Genomic DNA, 22,676 nt, shown 5'->3' on the forward strand with positions numbered 1-22,676 from the left:
ATCTGTTCTCTTTATTCCTTCCTTTAAAGCTTCTTCAAGTTCTGTCTGTATCTGTACTTGCACAGAGCAGATTGCTACTGTGTTATGTAGGAATACCACTAGCCCTCTGAATACCACCATACTTCCTGCTTCCAGTCTTGAACATGAAGGAACAGTTAAACCTTATGTATAAAAATCTAAAATATATATATATATAAACTACTTATGAGAAGCAATTATTTTAAGATCCCTTAGTGCTAGAGCTCTAGAAGGAAGGGGGGCCCAAGAGAGCTGGTTAGTTTTCAAGCGGCACTTCCTCCACACCCAGCAACAGTGCATCCCTGTGTGTAAGAAGTCAGGCAGAGGGGGCAGGAGACCTGCGTGGATGAGCAAGGAGCTTGTGGCAATGCTCAAGCAGAAGGCGACGGTATACAGAATGTGGAAAAAAGGACAGGCCCTCTGGGAGAAATACAGGAACGTAGTCAGGGAATGCAGAGATGCGACAAGGAAAGCTAAGGCATGCTTGGAACGCAATCTGGCAAGGGACGTTAAAAATAACAAGAAAAACTTCTTCAAATCTATTAACAGCCAAAGGAAGATCAGGGAAAACGTGGGTCTGCTGGCGGACGGGATGGGCACCCTGGTTACAAATAACACAGAAAAAGCAGAGTTGCTCAATGCCTTCTTTGCTTTGGAGTTTACCAAGGGCAGCCCTTTAGATTCCCAGGCCCTAGGGACAAGAGAAGAAGCCTGGAGAGAGGAAGACTTGCCCTGGGTAGAGGAAGATTGGGTCAGAGAGCACCTAAGTAAACTCGATACCCACAAATCCATGGGCCCTGATGGGATGCACCCCAGAGTGCTGCGTGAGCTGGCAGAGGTCATAGCTAAGCCACTCTCCATCATCTTTGAAAGATCCTGGAGAACGGGGGAGGTGCCGGAAGACTGGAAGAAGGCCAATGTCACGTGAATCTTCAAAAAAGGCAAGAAGGAGGACCCAGGCAACTACAGGCAAGTGAGCCTCACCTCCGTCTCCAGAAAAGTGATGGAACGGCTCATACTGGCTGTTGTCTCTGGGCACATGGAGGACAAGAAGGTGCTCAAGAGTAGTCAGCATGGATTCACCAAGGGGAAATCATGCTTGACTAACCTGATAGCCTTCTATGATGAAATGACCGGCTGGATAGACGAGGGGAGAGCGGTGGATGTCATCTATCTCGACTTCACCAAGGCTTTTGACACCATCCCTCACAACATCCTCCTGGGCAAGCTCCGGAAGTATGGGATAGGTGAGTGCACAGTGAGATGGATTAGGAACTGGCTGGATGGCAGAGCTCAGAGAGTGTTGATCAGCGGTGCAGAGTCTAGTTGGAGGCCTGTAGCTAGTGGTGTCCCCCAGGGGTCAGTCCTTGGTCCAGTCCTGTTCAATTTATTCATCAATGACCTGGATGAAGGCACAGAGTGCTCCCTCAGCAAGTTTGCTGATGATACCAAACTGGGAGGAGTAGCCGATACCCCAGAGGGCTGCGCTGCCATCCAGAGGGACCTGGACAGACTGGACAACTGGGCGGTGAAAAACCTCATGCAATTCAACAAGGCCAAGTGCAAGGTTCTGCACCTGGGGAGGAATAACCCCAGACACCAGTACAGGCTGGGGACCGACCTTCTGGAGAGCAGCTCTACGGAGAAAGACCTGGGTGTCATGGTGGATGACAAGTTGACCATGAGGCAGCAGTGTGCCCTCGTGGCCAAGAAGGCCAATGGGATCCTGGGGTGCATTAAGAAGAGCGTCTCCAGCAGGTCGAGGGAGGTGATCCTGCCCCTCTACTAGGCCCTGGTGAGGCCACATGTGGAGTACTGTGTCCAGTTCTGGGCCCCACAGTACAAGAGGGATGTGGAGCTGCTGGAGAGAGTCCAGCGCAGGGCCACAAGGATGATCAGGGGCCTGGAACATCTGCCCTACGAGGAGAGGCTGAGGGAGCTGGGCCTGTTCAGCCTGGAGAAGAGAAGGCTGAGAGGAGACCTGATCAGTGTCTATAAGTACCTCAAGGGAGGGAGTGAGGAGGACGGGGATGGCCTTTCTTCACTGGTGGCCACCAACAGAACTAGAGGTAATGGCCACAAACTGAAGCATCAAAAGTTCCACAGGAACTTAAGGAAAATTTTTCTTAACAGTGAGGGTGACAGAGCCCTGGAACAGGCTGCCCAGAGAGGTTGTGGAATCTCCTTCTCTGGAGATTTTCAAAACCCACTTGGATGCAGTCCTGTGCCACATGTTCTAGGTGACCCTGCGTGTGCAGGGAGGTTGGGCTAGATGATCTCTAGAGGTCCCTTCCCATCTTAACCATCTAAATTGATGTACTAGACACATCTACATTCTCTTTAAAAATGGTTCTAATAGCAAAGTTGGTTATTATAAATTTCCCTAGTGATTTGCACTACTCTTTTCTGTTTTTGAGGATTAGACCTTAATGTACAGCACAATCTGGAAGTGTTAGCTATGTAATTAACTGCTGTATTTTTGCTTCCTTCGGTTCAGTTAATTTAGTTGGCCAGAGTAATCATTTTCTAAGACAGGATAAAATTTCCAGCTGTTCCTCACCCTAACAATTAGTGCAGCTACTGTTCTTTCCAGAAATATTGTATATTTGCTGGCCTACTGTTGCCTTCTCATAATTCTCCATAGCAGCTGAACAGCAACACTAGATTTTATGACCGCTTCCTTTTTTTGTCCTTTACTAGACTGGCTTGGAAATTATTTTATCTGAAGAATAAATTAGTAGAAACTGCAACTTCCCCCCCCCCCCCCCCCCCCCCCCACGACTTCTTCATGGCTTCAATTCAGAAGACATCCATTTCTCATAAGTTATCTCAGAAGAATGAAAGATACTCTGTATTTTGTCATCAAATTCTTCCTGAAGCTAGAATGACTGCACTGAGACAATATATCTTCACAAAAGCAACAAATATAGTGTGCATATTCTGGGTCTTTTTAAGAACGTTGCGTACAATTTTATCACAGAAAACAGGAACAAGCTTTCTCTGTATTTTAAATGCATTAAACTTTTTCAAGACCAAGGTGAGGTGTTGAACTTCCATGTAACTCCAGAGCTTCAAATATATCCTCCTGCCATATGGATTAATGCTGCCATAAGAGATCTGTGCTGTCTGTTCATGGACTTCATCTTTGTATAAATCATTGCAGTATTTGCAGTAAACTGAATTCAGATTTAGCAATAAAAACAGATTTTTAGTCATTTAATTTGTTTTTAAGTATATTTAACCTTTTTTTTTTGTCTTCCTGGGAATCTTAATCTGTTAAGAAATCTCATTATGTATTTTTTAGAAACAAGGGCATCTTCTGGGCTGGGTTTCAGTTACAAAAAGTGTTACTGAGGTTACCTAGAACTGCCTCTCCACCTCCTTTAGCCCTTCCTCAGACCACTTTAGGAACCAGCAGTAAAGTACCAACAGCAGTAAAGTACCAGCACTGAGACATGGGTGGAAGTTTTCTTGTCAAGGAGAGAGAGGAGGAAAAAAAAAAAGGCACCTTGCTTTGACAGTTGAGAAATCTACTCTGCTGTTCAAGAGTTTCAGCCTGGATCAGTTGTGGGTGTTGTTTTTTTTTTTTTTTTTTTTTTTGCCCCCCCCCCCTTTTTTTCCTTTTTTTTTTTTTTTTGCCCCCCCCCTTTTTTTCCCCCTTTTTTTTTTTTTTGCAGTGCATTTCTGCATTTGATAAAAGTACTCACTGAAGTATGTTAACAGAGTTTAGATTATATATTTGTTACCAGAGACATGGCAAGGTTTACTCAGGAATACTGCATTAACTCTATATAACACCCATTGTAAAATCCACTTTATCTTGTTATGAGTCAGAAAAAGACCAACTCTTGTTAGCATGATGCCAGGGTGAAGGCATGGCCCTGTAACTAACATGATTTTTTATACAGCATATGTCCTTCCATAAATACAATAGTAAATGGAGAAGAAGCATGAAACTAGCAAAAAAACTGCTCCAAAATGAGTTTCATTTTATGTAAGTCCAACTAGTGATGCAAGTAAGTATTCATACTTCAGTCATTATTCAGCAGCCATCCTGCAACAATGGCTTGAAAACTGCTCCTTTAATCTATAACTTAATGATTATTTTCATGCTGCTTCCCTGCATACAACATGCATTTCTGATTGGTGCTAAGTAGGCACCAAGACATGCCAAGACCTGTACAGACAGATCGCATTGCAGAGATGTGTCACATTTTTCATATACTTTCAGGCAGGAAACAACATCTGGTCCTCTAAGTCCAGTTCAAGTAATTTCAGTCCATCATAGCAATGGGCTGCAGGACTGAGTGCCATAAAAAGTCATACTAATTTTGCATCTAAATTCTTGCTGTTTCAGGATTGGTGTTGGCCTGATCCTTACAGTACTGGCCTGTAATCAACGCTGTTCCTTAACATCCCTCCTGCTAGACCCACAGGACTAGATGTGTTATTTACAGAGCTTAGTAAAAAGCTACTGGACTCTTTTAACTGCCTCTCTTCTGTCTCTCCTCTTTGGTACCTGCTCTAAACCACTCTCTGTTTGTGGCCGGTGGCTTGCACAGAGCTTCGAAGAGCAGCACGCTGATCCTTTCTCAAGTTAAATCCTGCTATAGCAGCTTCAAACAAACAAAAGCCATGGCTCTTCCAATTAACCTGTACTAGCACCTATGACCCAAAGCAGCTGTCTTCCACCTCCTCTCTCCCTTTTTTCCCCCCTTTTACCTGTGCTGAGACAAATGGTGAGAAGGATCAGTGATGTTTCACTGAGAGCTGCTGCAAAACTAAGGTCAGGGAAATGTTTCATGGAATTTCTTCCTAAATTACAGGCTTGCACAGAATAGTCATTTCCAAAACTAATCATTCTGAAATCAGAGACCTTTTGAAAAATATTTCAAACATAACTAACCAACTCAGACACGTTTACAAAGTAAAACCCTTCCCACAGCAAAATATAACTTGCAAAGAAGTAAATTCTCATTTGAAATTCATTTAATAGCCTTATTTATTAAATACATTATGTAAAATCTACATCATTATTTCAGTTTTCCTGTTTACACACAAGAGGATTTTTTTTTCCCCCCCACATGATGCAACAAGAGCTTCCCATAGCTATCTTTCTATGGGAGATACAAACATTAAACACTACAAGAATTCCTGGCTCATTTAACTCTTTTTTTCATTGCCTTCCCTTTATTTTCCTCCAGCCCTGACAAACAGGCTTGTATTCCAAAAGTGATTTTTAAGCAGTTCCAAGGAAAGTCTGCTGCTATGAACTCCTGGAAACAGGGAGAACTCCTAGAGAGGTCTACAATTCTTCCTTTGACAAGAAGTTCTTATAGGAAAAGGCAATCCTTTTTTTTTTTTTTTTTCCTGATGTTGACTTGCAAAAATAACTTGAGTGCCACCACCTGAAACATGTTGATATACATGGCGCCATTTGTGAGAATTCAGGTACTTGTGGGATTTCTATTAGTACTAGGTAGAGGTATTGTGCAAATCCTCAAATGATGCAATTTCACCCCACTTTTCAGCTGCTGGCACTACACAAAGGGAAAAATAGGTATTAGCTACTTTCTTTAAAGCAACAGAACTACTCAACTACCTACAACCTACAGGTAATGTACATGTAAGTTTGTCATGCATCAAAAGCCAAATTTTAACAATATGTAAGAGGGTAGTATGTATTTCCTTTAGCTGCATCCCTGATCTTTGACAGTTATCCTATTCATATATAGAGGTCAGACTGCACCTTTACTCTGACAGCATTATCACACCATATCACATGTTGTATATCTGCATTATCCTAAGATACAACTCTCCTTAGTACTTAAACATTACCCTTTATTATACATCAACTAATTTCTATTTGTGTGTTTGTTTTTACAGAGAAAATGTTAGAATTATATAACCACTCTTTATGGTATTCAAATAAATCTAGATTCCAGATTTTTACAAGGAGGATGAAATGGTAGCTGTTTGTCCAATCCAACAGCTCTTGTGGTTCCTGTTCAAAGGATATGGCACATCCTGTGAAATGAACTAGCCACAAAAAAAGTCTCCAAACACATTAAAAATGTACACACACTGAAAGTAATTTACATTGACAAATAAGGAATGTTGTTAAGGCTGTGCTTCATAAAAAGGATGTCTAGGGTTAAGTAGCCTTCATCGAGGCACAGAATGGGAAGAGATGAGCACAGCTGTCTGTAGAAGAGAAGTTACGTCCAACCACTAGTGAGGTGTGCATGCACGCAAACACAATTTAAAACTGCACAGCTGGTCTTTGTAACAAAACTGAACATAGTTAAAAGGAAATACCATGGCATTTTTAATGGCCACAGTTTTACTTCATTATTAAAAACATGGCAAATATTTCCAAAACATAAAATTCACTAGTTGAATAAATGAAATATTTGAAACAAAGTGCTTCACAGATCTGAACCCTGCATGGTTGTGCCGTCTGGTCTAGAAGCATTTTGTAGACATCATAGGAGCATTTCACACAAAACTGAAAACGTCACTCAGGTGAATAAGAAACAGGACATTTCCACAGACATTTCTAAAGTTTTTCACTTTCAAGTAGTTGAGTTCTTCCAGCCACTGGGTTTTGTAACAAACGTGTGCTACAGCAGTATGGGTTCATGGATTCCTTTAGCAGCAAAGGCCTATTTCAAAGGGCACGTGGTCTTTTCGGATTGATCTGTTTACTGGCCTGTTCCTCCTCTTGTAGAGCTGCACGGAAAGATTTCACTTTATCTTTAATGAAAAAAAAGAGAGAATGAGTATTGATGTGCTTACGCTCATCACAGATCCTGCAACTACACGCTGCTGCTCCACAGCCTGGCCCTACCGCACAGCAAAGGACGTTCACTCCTCCACACGCACACAAGAAAAGGCTGAGGCTGCAAACCACAAGAGGACTGACATGGGCTTAAATTCAATACTCACCATACAGGCAAGTTGCTTAGCAACTCAGTCCCTTCCCAGATGCTGCTCCTGTCTCTAGGCAGGATAGATTAGGAAGCTGCACAGTTGCATTCCCAACGTGTAACCACTGCACACTTACATTCTGCTTCAAACTTACAGAGTACATGGCTACTTCCTTCTCCTTCCCAGGAGCTTCTAAACTGCCCTTAAAGGCAACCCAATTTGTATTTAGGTCTACAATCAGTCACTCCTGTGCAGTCTAAAACCCCCCAAATTTGATTCTCCTATATTTTACCATGAATGTAGAAAAGCATTCATGATTACATTTTTGAAGATATTCGCCATAAATAAACGTACCATTCCTAACAAGAGAATTGGAGAAACCTGAGGAAGGAGATATGGCATCCTTTCCTATTTCTATTCCTCTCCTTCCTATTCCCCTGTAATAAGCTCAAGAATGTGAGGAGCAGAACCAAAATGAAATTGTAAAGGAATCAATCCCAAAATGACAGGAATAGAAGCCGAAATATTCAGTGACCATTATGTGCCATGAACAGAGCACAAATGTTGCTGAGCAAAAGAACCTTTGACTTAACAGTAATTCTCTCCTGTAAAGTTGTGTATGTATCACACTGACCGTAAAGAAGCAAGGTTCTCCTAAATTGCCTTTGCCTCCAGTGCTTTTTTTCAAAAGCAGTATCTAATAATTATTAAAGACCTGGGAGAAAAATTGGTGCTTCGCCATTGCTGATATCTAAAATGGTCTTATTGTGAAATGGAAGCCATCATCTAGATCATAAAAAGCAAGAGAAAGTACCTCCACTTCTTTGCTAGAGTACAGCAAGAGTGGAAGAAGGCCAGAAGGCAAGAAGACCGGAAGACTGGAAGAAGGCCAATGTCACGCCAGTCTTTCTTCAAAAAAGGCAAGAAGGAGGACCCAGGCAACTACAGGCCAGTGAGCCTCACCTCCGTCCCCGGAAAAGTGATGGAATGGCTCATACTGGCCGTTGTCTCCAAGCACATGGAGGACAAGAAGGTGCTCAAGAATAGTCAGCATGGATTCACCAAGGGGAAATCTTGCCTGACTAACCTGATAGCCTTCTATGATGGAATGACCGGCTGGATAGACGAGGGGAGAGCGGTGGATGTCGTCTATCTCGACTTCACCAAGGCTTTTGACACCGTCCCTCACAACATCCTTCTGGGCAAGCTCTGGAAGTGTGCGATAGATGAGTGGACAGTGAGGTGGATTAGGAACTGGCTGGATGGCAGAGCTCAGAGAGTGTTGATCAGCGGTGCAGGGTCTAGTTGGAGGCCTGTAGCTAGCGGGGTCCCCCAGGGGTCAGTCCTTGGTCCAGTCCTGTTCAATTTATTCATCAATGACCTGGATGAAGGCACGGAGTGCTCCCTCAGCAAGTTTGCTGATGATACCAAACTGGGAGGAGTAGCCGATACCCCAGAGGGCTGCGCTGCCATCCAGAGGGACCTGGACAGACTGGACAACTGGGCGGTGAAAAACCTCATGCAATTCAACAAGGCCAAGTGCAAGGTTCTGCACCTGGGGAGGAATAACCCCAGGCACCAGTACAGGCTGGGGACCGACCTTCTGGAGAGCAGCTCTGCGGAGAAAGACCTGGGTGTCATGGTGGATGATAAGTTGACCATGAGGCAGCAGTGTGCCCTCATGGTCAAGAAGACCAATGGAATCCTGGGCTGCATTAAGAAGAGCGTCTCCAGCAGGTCGAGGGAAGTGATCCTGCCCCTCTACTCAGCCCTAGTGAGGCCGCATCTGGAGTATTGTGTCCAGTTCTGGGCTCCGCAGTACAAGAGGGATGTGGAGCTTCTGGAGAGAGTCCAGCGCAGGGCCACAAGGATGATCAGGGGCCTGGAACATCTGCCCTATGAGGAGAGGCTGAAGGAGCTGGGCCTGTTCAGCCTGGAGAAGAGAAGGCTGAGAGGGGATCTAATCAGTGTCTATAAATACCTCAAGGGAGGGAGTGCAGAGGACGGGGATGGTCTCTTTTCAGTGGTGGCCACTGATAGGACTAGAGGAAATGGCCGGAAACTGAAACACCAAAAATTCCATAGGAACTTAAGGAAAAATTTCTTAACAGTGAGGGTGACAGAGCACTGGAACAGGCTGCCCAGAGAGGTTGTGGAGTCTCCTTCTCTGGAGCTCTTCAAAACCCGCTTGGATGCAGTCCTGTGCCACGTGCTCTAGGTGTCCCTGTGTGTGCAGGGGGGTTGAACTAGATGATCTCTAGAGGTCCCTTCCAACCCTAAGCATTCTATGATTCTATACTGTGGGCAACATACCCTTAGAGGGTAAGCAAGCCATATCTGACTTGCTTGAAGTATTCTTGTAACCTACAGCAGATAATCAAACTGAGTATAATCAAATATTTTATCTTCTAAGGCTTTTTATAATGTGGTTTCAACAACAACAAGCCCCAAGTCCTAAACCCTTTCAATTTCACCAATATAGCATGTGTCATCCAAGGAGACCCAGAATATAAAATCAAAAAGGAAGACTCCCTATATCCTCATTCATCTGAATGAGGTACCAAGCTGACAAGATCATATGAAAAGATATGCTGAAGAGTCTCAAATTTGGATGCTAAAAAATATCTGTGATTTGTTTTCAGCAAAGAGAGGCTGACAAAAGACAGTCGGGAATACTGAAGAGCCAAAAGATACACTAATAACCAAGCTATTCAGGGCTTGACACAGCTCTAAATACACAGACTGAACATGACAGCAGGCTCCCTGGCACACTGGAGTACAATGCAGAAGGAACTGGGAGTTCCTGCTACTTGTTCCTCATTGCTTTTTTTGTTGTTGTTTTTTTTTGTTTGTTTGTTTGTTTTCTCACCCTTTTTTTTTTTTCCTCCTACATCCATCCTTTATTTTGTAACAAAGCAAAGGAAAAAAGCTGCAGGATCAAGCATGTATTTCCTAGAGGTAAAGCAGAGCCTCTTCCTTTAAACCACAATAAACTGAACAAACTTGCTCTTAGGCAGCAGAGCATAGGACAGAGCATGTCCTCACAGGACATGCAGAACAGCATAAAGGAAAATAACACCACACTCTTTTGCTATTAATGCACACAAAAGTGATTAAAATCAGTCTACCTCGAAGTTCAGTTAGAATATCAATTTTTTGCTCTAGAATTGCTTCGAGTTGGGTAGCATAAGAATCTACATCATAGTCTACTTCTTCTGTCATCTCAAGAAGAGCTTTTTCATCTTCCAGCCATCTAATAGATTCCTAGATAAAAGTTAAAGAAAAAATAAATACATTGACAAAGGTATGAATTTCAAAACAAACAGCTGAATTACTCCTTTTTCAAAGACGACCACACTTTTATTGTCTAGTCACTACACTGTAACAGAAAAGGTGGGAAAAGGGGGAAAGAAAGGAGGCGGGGAAGGTCTTGCAGCAAATAAGAATACAAGCAGGAGCTTAAAAAGCTTACAGACTAATGCAAAGCTATGCATGCAGGAGAACTGATTCTGTTAGAAATGCCTTGATTTAGAAAGAGAAAGCAGCTGACAGTTCTATGAATGCTGGATCTGAAATACTAAAATTAATTCCTTCCCTCTGTGCTCGGCAGCTTAAGTAATACTACAAGCAAACCCTATGTATATTTTTTTGGCATTCAGGACAGGTGGAGTTCACATTGGTGGCATAGTATTTATCTCATCTAATGTAAATATATACATCTAAGAATTAATGAAAGGCAAGCATCTCTAGAACACTACTTTTAAGACATTTTTTCACATTAAGAACTGTCTGGTACAGCTTAGAGACTGTGTATTGGTGCAGCCCACCTTCACCCATGGTATAAACCAACAAGCCATGCTGTGAACGAAGGGAGGTGAGCCTTGGACATGTTTCCTGCTGCTGACTGCTGTGGAGAGCTGCAGTCTCCAGCAGAAGGCCAGATGGACACAGACAAGCAGTAACGTGAGACCCATGTAGCTTGTCTCCCAAATTTGTAAGCATTAGGACACGGCTACAGCATATGGCATATGACTTTCACACTGTTGCACATTTTACCTCAGGGCTAGTGATTTTTAACTACTAAATTTCTACATCTGTTCTAAAATGTGTTATTTTTAGATGCCTTAAGTTAGATGTTAGTTAGTTAGATGCCTTAGGTTAGATGTTAGTTAGATGCCTTAATTGAGGAGATGTGTGTATTCCCTACAGAAGGTTTAATGTTCTGCTGTTCACTTGCCGCAGACATGCCAAATGGACAGCCCACCTTAGGGCTCTAAGGCTAAACATAGAAGCACCTTGCATTCACTTCTGGAGATAATTAATTCATACTTATTTTTATTACAACTTACTCTGCGAATGTAAAAGGATTCAAAGCACTAACCAGCATTGCCCTGTGTTGCCAGTACTCCTTCCAAAGACCCTGACTAGTGGCAAGAGGAAACCTTTACTTCTACCTCTACAGAGCAAGTGAACAGACAGTTAGAAATACTTCCGTCTCTTCTAGGGAAACTTTGTATCCCAGAGGGAGATAATCGTACTCTCAACAGAAATGGTGCTAATGGAAACATTTCTGTTAACTGCCCGCTTCAGCAAAGGAATATTGTCACAGATTAGACAGGGAAATTGGAAATGCAAGTCCACTCTGAGAAAGCTCCTTGCAATTACAAAATACGGTCATTAATGCTTGAAAATGACTAAAAGAGAATATATCTCAGTGTTAAAGGAAAAAGTAGGAGCTTTTCTTATGCTATCTTATCCATTTAGAACGTTTATGAAAAGAAAAGGAAAATTTTAGTAGATCTTTGTTGGTGATGAGAGACATACTTTTCTGTCATTCCAGAGAGTGGTGTTTATGGCTCTAAACTGTTTTCTTGTTTGATACAGTGAGCTCAGTGTAATAAAACAATTTAGAAATCTCTGTTTGACTGCAGTAGAATTACCAGATGTTATCCTGTATCTTGAGAATATGTACTTTTTTTTTTTGGAGAATCCTAAATTCCTGGGTTAACATAAAACAATGCAGAGTTCCATCTTTTACCTGAAAGACAGCCCTGTGATCTTCAACAACTTGTTCCTCCATTTCTACCATCTGTGAAACAGCTTCATGGAAAGTAAACAACTGTGGAGAAACTTCCTCTTCCTAAAAACAATAGTTAAGTTTGTTACACTGGAAAGAACTTGACTAAAGGAAATATACTGAACATGTTGCATTCCATCACAGAATATGAAAAGAAATACATGGAAGGTAGAATTTGTCAGAGATGGACTTAGAAGTTTATATTTCTGATATGAAAAATCTTCAAAAATTAAGGGAGAGGGGAATAAGATCAAAATGCTAACAAAGTTTAATTTAATTTATATTCATTAAAATTTTCCAGTCATACATCCTAGTGAATACTGAAAAACTGGGAATTCTACATAAAGAAAACAAGTCAAAATAGTGGAAGATGGAAGTCACAAGAGGAGAACAGTCATTTCTAGTAGGTTTTAGCAGCTACAGAAAACTTGTTTGCTGTCAGGGCCCTTTTTTTATGCACAGCAAAATAGACAACATTTTTTTGAGAACAAAGAATTGCATTCAATACATTTCATGGTATCAAAATGCACTTTGTCTGTTGGAAAAGAAGTATAATAAATGTAAAGGGAAAAATTTTAAAAAAAGTAGCTGTTAATATATGAGAAGAATGCAAACTATGGTATTATATACTGTGGCAACACATAGGACTTTTTCTTTAGACATGAATAGTTAACAATCAAAGGGGAAAGCAGACAGTTTGCTGTAATTAAAGTTTTAGCAAGACAGCATGGTTCTTTATAGCATGGCTTTGACTTTTTAAAAAATATACCACACAGCTTAATCAAATTCTACTTGAACAAGGAAAAAGTATGGTATGAAAGGATATTTAGGTGGAAGAATTGTCCAATAGGAAGCCCTAAGAATCACACAGAATATTCTTAGAAAATAGAGCCCTAGAAGAACTAGATACTAAAATGAGAAACTCCATGGAGAGGTACTTGAGAAAACAGAGAGGAAATAAGGTAGAATAGTAAAGATTTTTCTTTTTTTAATCTTTGAGCAGAATTTCCACAAACTGGGTTTTAATTCTTGTTGAACATTAAAAGAATAATAACTAGAGCTAACAATCATCTGCATGTGAAAAACAGCCTTCAGAGGATGCCTCTCAGTCCCAGTCCCCCACTCATCCCCCAGGAAGACATTTTGGGAACGTTTGTGGCTCTTTTTCAGCCAGTGGTCTGGGGTTTCACTTCAATGAAAATCAGGATGTGGGGAAAGAAAAATGATGTATAGTTGCATTTCTAAATGCAGAGAAAGGCAAATTGACTTGAAATGAGTGTTACATGCATGGAAAATAATGTTCAAAAACACTTGAGTATTAAATAAAGTGGATGGACTTCCCAGCATACTTCTAACTTCTCTAATAAGCAATGAAGCTATACTGGAAAAATGCAAACAAAACAATGTTCAAGCCTAGAGCAGACACTGTGTAGATGTTAGAAGTCCTAATCAGCAGAGAAGAAAGGTGTAAAACATTTTTCTCTCACCCACCAAGAAAATAGATTTTTCTGTATGGGAATAAATACCATAACATGAAAAGGTGAAGTGTCATGCTGTACTTATTAATGATATTGCTAATGGGCTATAAATAGACATTATTCTGGTGCGGTTCTAACACTATATTTATAATCACCTCTTTATATGCGATTCTGTAAACTACTCACATTTTGTTCACAAAGCAATTTGAGATCATCCCTCTGAGGAGAGCTCCCTACACCCCACTGCGTCTCTAGGTCATCGATCTGATTTGGAGCATGGTGTATAATTGGACGGCTATCTCCTGCAGCACTAGGATCAACCGTCAGTTCCTTCACTCTACAATCAGAAAATATTTCATTTTTAAATTAGTAACTTCCTACACAAAATAGTCACAATGAAAAAACAAAGCTCTTTGGATTTATATGCTATTATTTACTTCATTTTCTAAAGGATGATGATGTCAGCTTCATAAGTTTAATGTACTTCAATGCCAAAAAAGGCTCCTAAAAAGCACAGGCCATTGAATTTCAGCTATTACAGGTGAATTAAACCAAAAGGCATTTTTTGGTTAAAATCTTACTAGTTATGAACAAGTAAGAAGGGAAAAATCCCCAAATCTTCAGTGTTAATAACTCTTTAACAAGCAAAGAATATCTGAAAATTGTAAGGACAAGGTCATATACTCAGCACCCTAAAGATCTGACCATCTTTCTTTTTCTGTGCAGACAGTTTTGCTTTAAAGAAAAAAAATCAGTACCTCAGCTAGCTATCATAAGCAAAGCCCCCAAGGATTCTGAAGAAAATAATAACTTTCAAGCAAGTACCCCAGAGAATGAATCCATCTTTTAATTAAAGTTAATTTAATTCAAATAATCTCAAAGCTAAAATATCTTATTAAAATGTTAGACTCTTGCAGAATGAAAATAATTTAAGAGAGTGATAATCTGATTCAGGAAAAAATTTCATTTAAAAATGAGTTTACAAAGCAGACTATCAAAGTCTGAATTTATAGCAAGTATTAAAACAAACTCTTCATATCTAAAGGGAAATCAAGTTTTTTAAAGTAACATTTTTTACCAAAATGGAAGCTGTATTTCATTAATCTCCAGAAGATGAAATGTTTCCAAAGTATGTATGTATCAAAATTCCTTATATTTTTAATTAGGTAGCAAAAAAAGACATATGAATATTATTCAAAACACAGACTTGTCACAAATTTGGTCCACTAAATGTATAAAGGTGACATCGCCATTTCTTTAATGTATGAAGGAAAATAGTGAGCCTGGATAATGTTTAAGGAAGATGAACAAAAAAATGGGAAGATGATTAGAGATCATGCAGAACCATCACCTGCCAAACAAAATAAAAAGTATGTGTGATTCAGGCAAGGGGACTAATGAAAGGTTGGTCTGTAAAATTAGATAGCCAAACAGAAAACTTAAAAATAAAGATTCCATGTGTAGAATGAAGTAGACCTGGTGATTGAAGGAGAAAAGTCGTCATACTCATAAGAAGGAGAGAGATCAGAGCGACTGCCACTACCCTGTGAGAAGGGAATGTCCGAAGGACTAATTCCAAATTCCTTTACTCTGCAGCAGCAAAATATATCAGCAAATTAAAAGAAAATGTTCTCACAAAGACAGTTAAAATGACAACTCTTTTCTTAGTATTTGTCTTTAATAGTATAGCAAGAAAATAAATTATTTTAAAATTTAAACGTAAGTAAACATATTACATATAAACATAAGTCAGCATATCTAAACCTGCAAAAATGAGTCATATATATATCACTAACAAAATTTAACAAAACCAGTGATGCTTTTTTCAGGAAAGTATAATAGAAATGTTTTCAGAGGATTAATTCCAGATTTCACTTAGTTTAATTAATAAAATTTGGTATACATTCAACATTCTACTAAATTGCTCCTTTCATAACATCAAACCATTACAACTGTAATAGTTTGAATTATATACTGCCCGTTATCTTACACACACATGCCAATACTCAGAACCTAAAAAAAAAAAAAAAAAAAAAAAATCACTCATTGTTAAAAAAAAATATATTGATAGAAAAAGTTAAAATACTAAACAAAATACATGAGGTAACTTTACAGTGATAGACATCTACTATATAAAAACATCAAGGGTAAGAAACCAAGGGTTCAACATATATAGTATACTAGAGATAGGTTTTTAGTTTTTTGGAAGTGGCCCACAATACTGCCTACATGTCAGAAAAACATCTTTTGCATTAGACCGACTACCCCCTTGTAAAAAATGTACAGGGTCTTTTGCTGGAATCACTTTTGCAGCTCTTACTCTGTAAGAAGTAGAAAAGTCCAGCCACCGTGACCAAGGTGAATTTTCCTTCCTTATGTTACCTAGATGCCCCATACTCATAAGGATGGAAGTCACATAGAGCAGTCCAAATTGGACAGATTTGCTATTAGCTCCCTTGATGCAGACACAAGCACACTCAGCCTCTTGGAGGAAGCCTACTGTAAACCTTCCTATCTAGCAGTCCTTTTTGTCCAATTAGTGTCTAGCTGGAGGTCCCCAGACAAGCAGCAGCAGACGGAGATCAGTCTCTATAATTTCTCAGGCAAGAAAAAAAAAAAAAAAACAACCACACCCCAAACCAGGATTTCCAATGGGTAAAGCATTTGTTTTTGTCCTTTGTTCTTTGCAGCAAAGGGGGGAAATCTCTGGATTTTGCTGTAAAACCCTGGGCAGTTCTGATTGCAGGCACATAGGGGACGTGGCCACCCCATCGCCGCAGGCACAAGCTGTCAGAATTCCAGCTGGGGAAGCTCCTTTTACAGTCGCAATGGGGAGAGGTCAGCACTTACAGAGAGCAGTACAAATCTCAGAGGTGATCCATCAGCCTCTGGAGCTGCTGGCTTCTCTACATTGGCTACAAAGCCACTGTTTGATTAACTGACTCCTCACTTAGGTACATTGGATATTTGAACTTACGATGCATAAAATTTGAGCCACAGCAATTGCAGAGTTTGACAAGAATATTTGGTATATAAATAAACTTCATGTTGCACTTGGTCAACACATATTTTTGATAAATACACTTGGTATATATAAAACAGTTTGGCAACTCCATGCAATTCTACGGGGGTGATCATGATCATGAATACTAACTACCTCTAATGTAAGAGCTGATGTCTCCAGAGGAGGGGAAAAACTAATAAGCGCATTTTCCATATTCCCTGCCCTCCACACTATATCCATCTGTAGATAATGGCTTAAATGGAGTTTCTATTGATTCTGTTGTAATGATTGTAAAAAGTTACAAATTAAATTAAATATGTGCCCCAATGAGTCTTCTGATCTCAATTTTATTACGAAACGCCAGTATACTAAAGTTATTGAAGTAGCTAAAACAATCATGGAGCAACAGTATTCCAAATTTCAGTGATCGACACCTAGTATAACTATAGACAATAGTATTTTCCATACCTATTTGCGTATCTCAATGTATTTAGAGTGTTTTCACATGATGCCATTCCTGGAGAAATTGTAGCAATCTGGAGAAAACAAACTGCAAGTTAATAAATCATTTTGTAGAGATGGAAGGGTAGATCAATTCAAATTAAATTTATTTTTGATCTCCAGTCTCGTATGAGATCTACAAAAAAAATTGTTCACTACATACAGATGTTCTAATAATGACATCTCAAGAAGAGAAACTTCAAGTCAAAGCTTCAGTTTAATTTTTTTTTAACCATATCCAAAGCATTAAGAATTCAAGAAAATTTCAGTTAATTTCCCCCATCTGACAGTCTTGGTAACACAGCATGCAAATGCAAAACCCTCACTGAAAAATAAGACCCCTCAAAAAGGAAAACATGCAACTCAGTAAAAAACAATTCTAATGGATCCCAGAAACAATTACCAGATTTTTTTTTTAGACTTTTGAAAGCTGTTCTCCATTCAAGCATACTTCATGCTGATTGAAGAGATCTACATTGGCCACAGTCCAGAACAATACTTATTAACATTAAAGTACACGTTTAAGTAATTTCCCTGAATAAAGGATTTTTTTTTCCTGAATTTGAAAGCATCTGTAAATACTTGACAGGTAACTAAGGATCAGACATATCTGGAGTCTATCAGTCTTTCCTTTTCCAGTGAAATAAAATACCCTAAAGATCTCTCTTTTCAGCACTTAACAAAAACAACAATGTGATCAGGCAACATTGGCATCATTATTTGTCCTAGCTGCTCTCAGTAGTCCAGTTCTTTCCATCTGTGCCCCTTTCAGAAGAGCCATAAAGGTACTGTCCAGAACAACCACCCCTATGATCCTGTTCACTAAGATTTTTTTTTTTTTCTCCTGACAGCACAGCATCAGGAGACTGAAACTGATGGAGTTTAGATAATCCTGGTCTTTTCTTTCATCCTGCTCCTGACATTACTGTACAAGGGCAGAGGTAATCATCCTGAGAGGAATTTCTCCTACTGGGGAGGAAGGAAAAATACAGGGTGGGAGGGGGTTAGAAAATCTAAAGTATCTGCTTTATACACTAAGTTTCAACCCCTAATACTGGTACTCACCAGTTACTAAAGAAAAAAAGAAGAAATGTAGGTTTAAAATGATCATATGACTACATGTTTCTTTATTAAGGTTCCCAAAATTCTTCCAGAGTCACTGTTATGTGAAACGTGCATCTTGTGCAACTCTTGATTCCGTTTAATGTTCAAAGTAGATGACATTTGGCAACTGTCAGAATATCAGGGCCAGAAGGAGGTTACAACTTCTTCAGGTGTATAAGGAACAAAGTGACACTGAACGTGGGGTCTGCCATGCGGATAGCTCCTCGAGGGAGGGCACCCTGTGCACAGGACTCAGTCTGTTGAACAGCAATGTCCACTAACCCCCCCCCCCCCCCCCGGTGCCCCCACAACCCAAGGACAGAAAGGACAGGAGGCCTCCAGGCTCCCCTTGCTTCATATCCCCATTCATAGTTCCAGATGAGAAGGGTGGAGAGATCAGCACCATCTATGCTCAAGAGGATCTTTAAGACCAATACTTACTATATTGGCCAATTTGAATGTTGAATCTATATTGTATTGCTTATTAGCCAAAGCGGGAATGATGTCCCCTTTGGGACACCTAAGTCTCCAATGTCCTCCAAGCCTGAAGTCCTTCAAGCCTGGAAGACTGAGGGGGTCTGGACAACTGCAGCAAGTCAATGGCATGGTACTGTTTAAAAAAAATAAAACTATTCTATGTAGTTACCTTGCAGATTTCAGCTGATGATACATTACTGAAAAAAGGATGCAATTCATACTACAGCACATTTCCAAATTTCACAAAGAAGTTACAACTATTTAAAGACAATGGAAATAGTCTTTGAACTATTTAAGGACAAGAGCTTTAGTGAAATTACAACAACTAAGAAAATCCAAACCAACGTATTTAAGTACATCTCTTGGAAACAAACATATATTGTAAAGGGATGCTCGATTTTCCCTCTGATAGAGGGCTACTGGATCTTAAAAGGGATCACATTTTGATGAATTATCTTACATGTTCAATAAATAATATTCTCTAATCAAGTATTTTTTCTGTACTGTAATCTCTTTAATTAATGTTGCCTGTAACAGGCTAAAATATTTGGAGCAAACACAACCACTATCTGTATGCTACCTTGTAGCAGTTATAACAGTATTGTACCTGTAAAAATTCTTCTATACTGTAATTTTCCCTGTAAAGTAGATACTATTCTGAGAATATAGCAGTGATCTGCAAGAAAACTCCTCATTATTAAGCTAGTTTGCATTTTTAGAAGCTCCTAATACTATAATTAATTAAATGACTCTGCTGCAAACAAGCAATCAGCATACCTGCTGGATAAATACTCTTTAATTCAATAAAATACTATAACTTTTTGCCAGCATATTATACAAATATATATAAATATTATACAAACACACCTAAACACCAGTCACGCCATGACAAACCGCAAATACTGCAATGGAAGGATAAATAAATTATCTGGATAAAAGGGGCCAAAGGAAGAAACAGAAGATGGATGAAGCTCCTAGTAATGATGAGGATCCACTATTCCCCACACATGACCACTGGAGGGGAGAAATCCTGGCCCCCTTCCAGGGAACCAGAGAAGATTGGAGATGATTCTCCTCCAAGGCCTCTCCTACCTTTCCCTCAGTCCAACATATGCTCAGAAACCTCTAGACAGTGAGCTTCTTTCTCCATCTGTATTGCAGGAAAAAACAAGAGGCCGCAAAAGGGAGAGCTCAATTTATCGTAAAAATGTACACTGGGTTTCTTTTCTTTCCTTCACTCCTTTTCTTTCCATCCTTTCCTTCTTCCTGACTTTCAACCATAATTCAGCATAAAATGTAATCAACCAAGTAGTTTTTCCCAAATCAGTACCTTGAGGAAGAAACTTCACTAAGAACACTCTTGATAAAGATTGAATTTACACATTAAAAGCAGAACACCACAAATGGTCCTATTTTCACAAAACTCCATTGAAAAATAATAGGAAGAAAAGTAATGCCTCAAAATGAAATGATTTTCTTAACTATAAAGTGATTACAGGGTGAGAAAATTAAAAATAATTCAATTCTATTTCCACTCACTTTCAGAAGCATTTTTTCCCCTGTGATTCAGTACTACATTGAATACACTATTCAGGAAAATAAGCTTTATTTGGAACTAAACACCAGGAGAACTGACCACAGATTATTCTTGATGACTCTCTTAATGCATTTAAGCAGGACAAATGTTATGACAACTAAGAGGAGTAATAATTAAATAAAATAAAAAAGCTTCACTAAAACAGAGACATTTTGTTAGAAGGGGTAATGGTGAGAACTTGTAAATCATTCTCAAGTGTTGATACTTGTATATACAGAGAGTATTTCCAGAAAGGCTAACTGTCCATATCCTTTTCAGTAGTGCAGATACATGCGTAGTTTAGCTTTCTGATCCAGTATAGCATTTGTAGAGCCTTCTCACAATGGAAAGAAAACAATCCTATATTTTCATGTGAAAACTGAAGGACCACCATCCACAGTACTGACAGAGAATAAAAGATGAATAAAAAAAAATGCTATTTTACCACCACTTTCAAACTAGGACTATACTTAATAGCTAAATAGAAGATTAGGCTGTCCTAACTCAGTGGTTTTCAAGCTATGGTCTGCAAATATCTGTGGCTCCTAGACTAATTCCAAGAAATCTGTAAAAGGTAACAAATGCAAACAGTCCAACAGTTGCTGTCCACCACAGAGTTTGCACTTCCATAAGAAGTAATATTAAGAATGTACAAATAAAGCCACTTGAAAGCGAGTGTTTTTTATCTGTCCTTTCGACCACCTGAGAGAATTTTGCTTTTCATACTGATGCAAATACACATATATACAACTATTCATCCCATCTGTTCCAACTACTCCCTGCCTCAACAGCCTTTAGCATATCCTGATGCCTTTGATGCCAACTCTAAATTTGCCTGTCATTTAAGGACTGTACTCTCACCAGCATACATCCAGTTTACTCAGCCTTTCCCAAATTTCAGCTGAAAACTCTAATAAAATTAGGACATCTTTCAAAACAAACAAACAAACAAAAAAACCTCCAAAAAACAACACAGACTTACCATACAGGTACGGGAGTTCTCTCCTATGAATGAATCTCTTAGTACCTGAGTAAGTTTACTTGCTCTGAATGGTGTGTGAGCTTTATTTCGGCCTAAGGCTCTAATGCACTCCTGAAAGAACAAATAAGTTCGTGGTTATTCACCTCATCACAAAGGAAAACATAAATACTACAGATGCAACTTGAATTCATAAAATACAAACTCTGGATGTACAAATTTACCACTAAAGCTTGGATTCAGGAAGTGTTAGGCTTTTCTCTCTCGTTATGTTTGGTGGAAAACTAGGAACCCATACATAACTTAGTACACCAAAAATTTTCTAAATCTCAGCCAAAATGTTTACGCTTATTATATCTAACAAACCACAAGAAAAAAAAAATCAGTGCTGATGGTAAATCTGCAGACCAACAATAATTTCTGATTATCAGCTGCAAAAGCCTGAATGGTGTACAGCCTCCACCAACAGAAGAGGAGGAGTCACTGAGATGTATTAACACTATCAATTAAAAGCAGTAGCTTTGATTCCTGGCTCTACCACTGGCTTTCTTTACAGCTCAGAAGAAAACACTGGTGCATAAACTTTCTGAATGCTTCCCTAATCCACAAAAATAGTTAGTGTAGCTCCATATTCATACACTCAAAGTAAAAATACACCTGAAAACATAAGTCATTCCATGTTTCAAGATACTGGTAAAGTTAAAAATTTGAAATAATGCATCCTCTTCCACTCACAACTAGAGTATGAGGCTAAACTAATATTTGCAATTGGTTGCAGAGTTCCAGTGAGAAATACTGCACAGAAGTAAATATTACACAATTACTATAGAACAGCTAAGTACAACAGTATAAAGCAAGATTATATTAATTTAAACATCGCATTTATTAGCTGACTTTAGATCTAGTACCAATGGGCAAAATAAATTACTTTTACACACAAAAAGGGTTTAAAATGAAATTTCTATTTTGTTGTTGTCATTACTGTCATATTTTGGTCATTAATTCTTGTTCCTGGCTTTGCCTTAATACTTTTTATCCACACATCTCTTCCTATTTATGGTTTCCTTGGTACAGTTTCAACAGAAGTCTACATACAGAGTGTCTTTGAATTTTTTACAGCTGTACATCAAGGGCTGTTGAAATTAGCTCTGATTTTAGGAGGACTCATGGATGGAACGCTTTAGTGCTACACATACAGTTCTAAAACAGTTCAGCTACTCCTTCAATTGCAAATGTATCCTTGTGGCTTTTTGAAATTCCCTAGAAACAGCTTCTTGCAAAAGCCAGGCTAGAAACTGCAGACTGATAATCCAAGAAAAGCACTGCAACTGTGAAACAGCATAAAACAGAACTAAAAAGGGCGCAGAGTGAAAATGCAATGATACAGAATAGAACAAACAAGGGCAAGTAGGCTTAAACTCACAGACTCACAGAATGGTTGAGGTTGGAAGGGACCTCTGGAGATCATCTAGTCCAACCCCCTGCTCCAGCAGGGACACCCAGAGCACGTGGCACAGGGTGGCGTCCAGGCG

The 22,676-nt window shown here is 39.4% G+C and overlaps 1 protein-coding gene across 3 annotated transcripts in view; it reads right to left on the reverse strand.

The window, feature by feature from the left end:
* Nucleotides 1–5,138: 5,138 nt before the first annotated feature.
* Nucleotides 5,139–22,676, reverse strand: part of LOC104577658 (kinesin-like protein KIF2A) — a 56,604-nt gene continuing 39,066 nt past the window's right edge. Inside the window, exons 15-21 of one of the 3 annotated variants that reach the window (XM_088535676.1) lie at nucleotides 21,148–21,258; nucleotides 16,976–17,043; nucleotides 15,010–15,093; nucleotides 13,690–13,840; nucleotides 11,987–12,088; nucleotides 10,077–10,212; nucleotides 5,139–6,774 (exon numbers count right to left, since the gene is read on the reverse strand). In XM_088535676.1, the coding sequence (XP_088391802.1) occupies nucleotides 6,689–6,774; nucleotides 10,077–10,212; nucleotides 11,987–12,088; nucleotides 13,690–13,840; nucleotides 15,010–15,093; nucleotides 16,976–17,043; nucleotides 21,148–21,258 (738 nt within the window). In that variant the 3' untranslated portion in view covers nucleotides 5,139–6,688. Of the gene's footprint in view, nucleotides 6,775–10,076; nucleotides 10,213–11,986; nucleotides 12,089–13,689; nucleotides 13,841–14,979; nucleotides 15,094–16,975; nucleotides 17,044–21,147; nucleotides 21,259–22,676 lie in introns of all 3 variants that reach the window. The other 2 variants (XM_088535675.1, XM_088535677.1) reach the window with 2 other exon arrangements.

This window comes from Tinamus guttatus, unplaced genomic scaffold (genome assembly GCF_059628265.1).
Source record: "Tinamus guttatus ecotype Peru unplaced genomic scaffold, ASM5962826v1 Tinamus_guttatus_pri_ptg000640l, whole genome shotgun sequence".
Taxonomy (NCBI): domain Eukaryota; kingdom Metazoa; phylum Chordata; class Aves; order Tinamiformes; family Tinamidae; genus Tinamus; species Tinamus guttatus.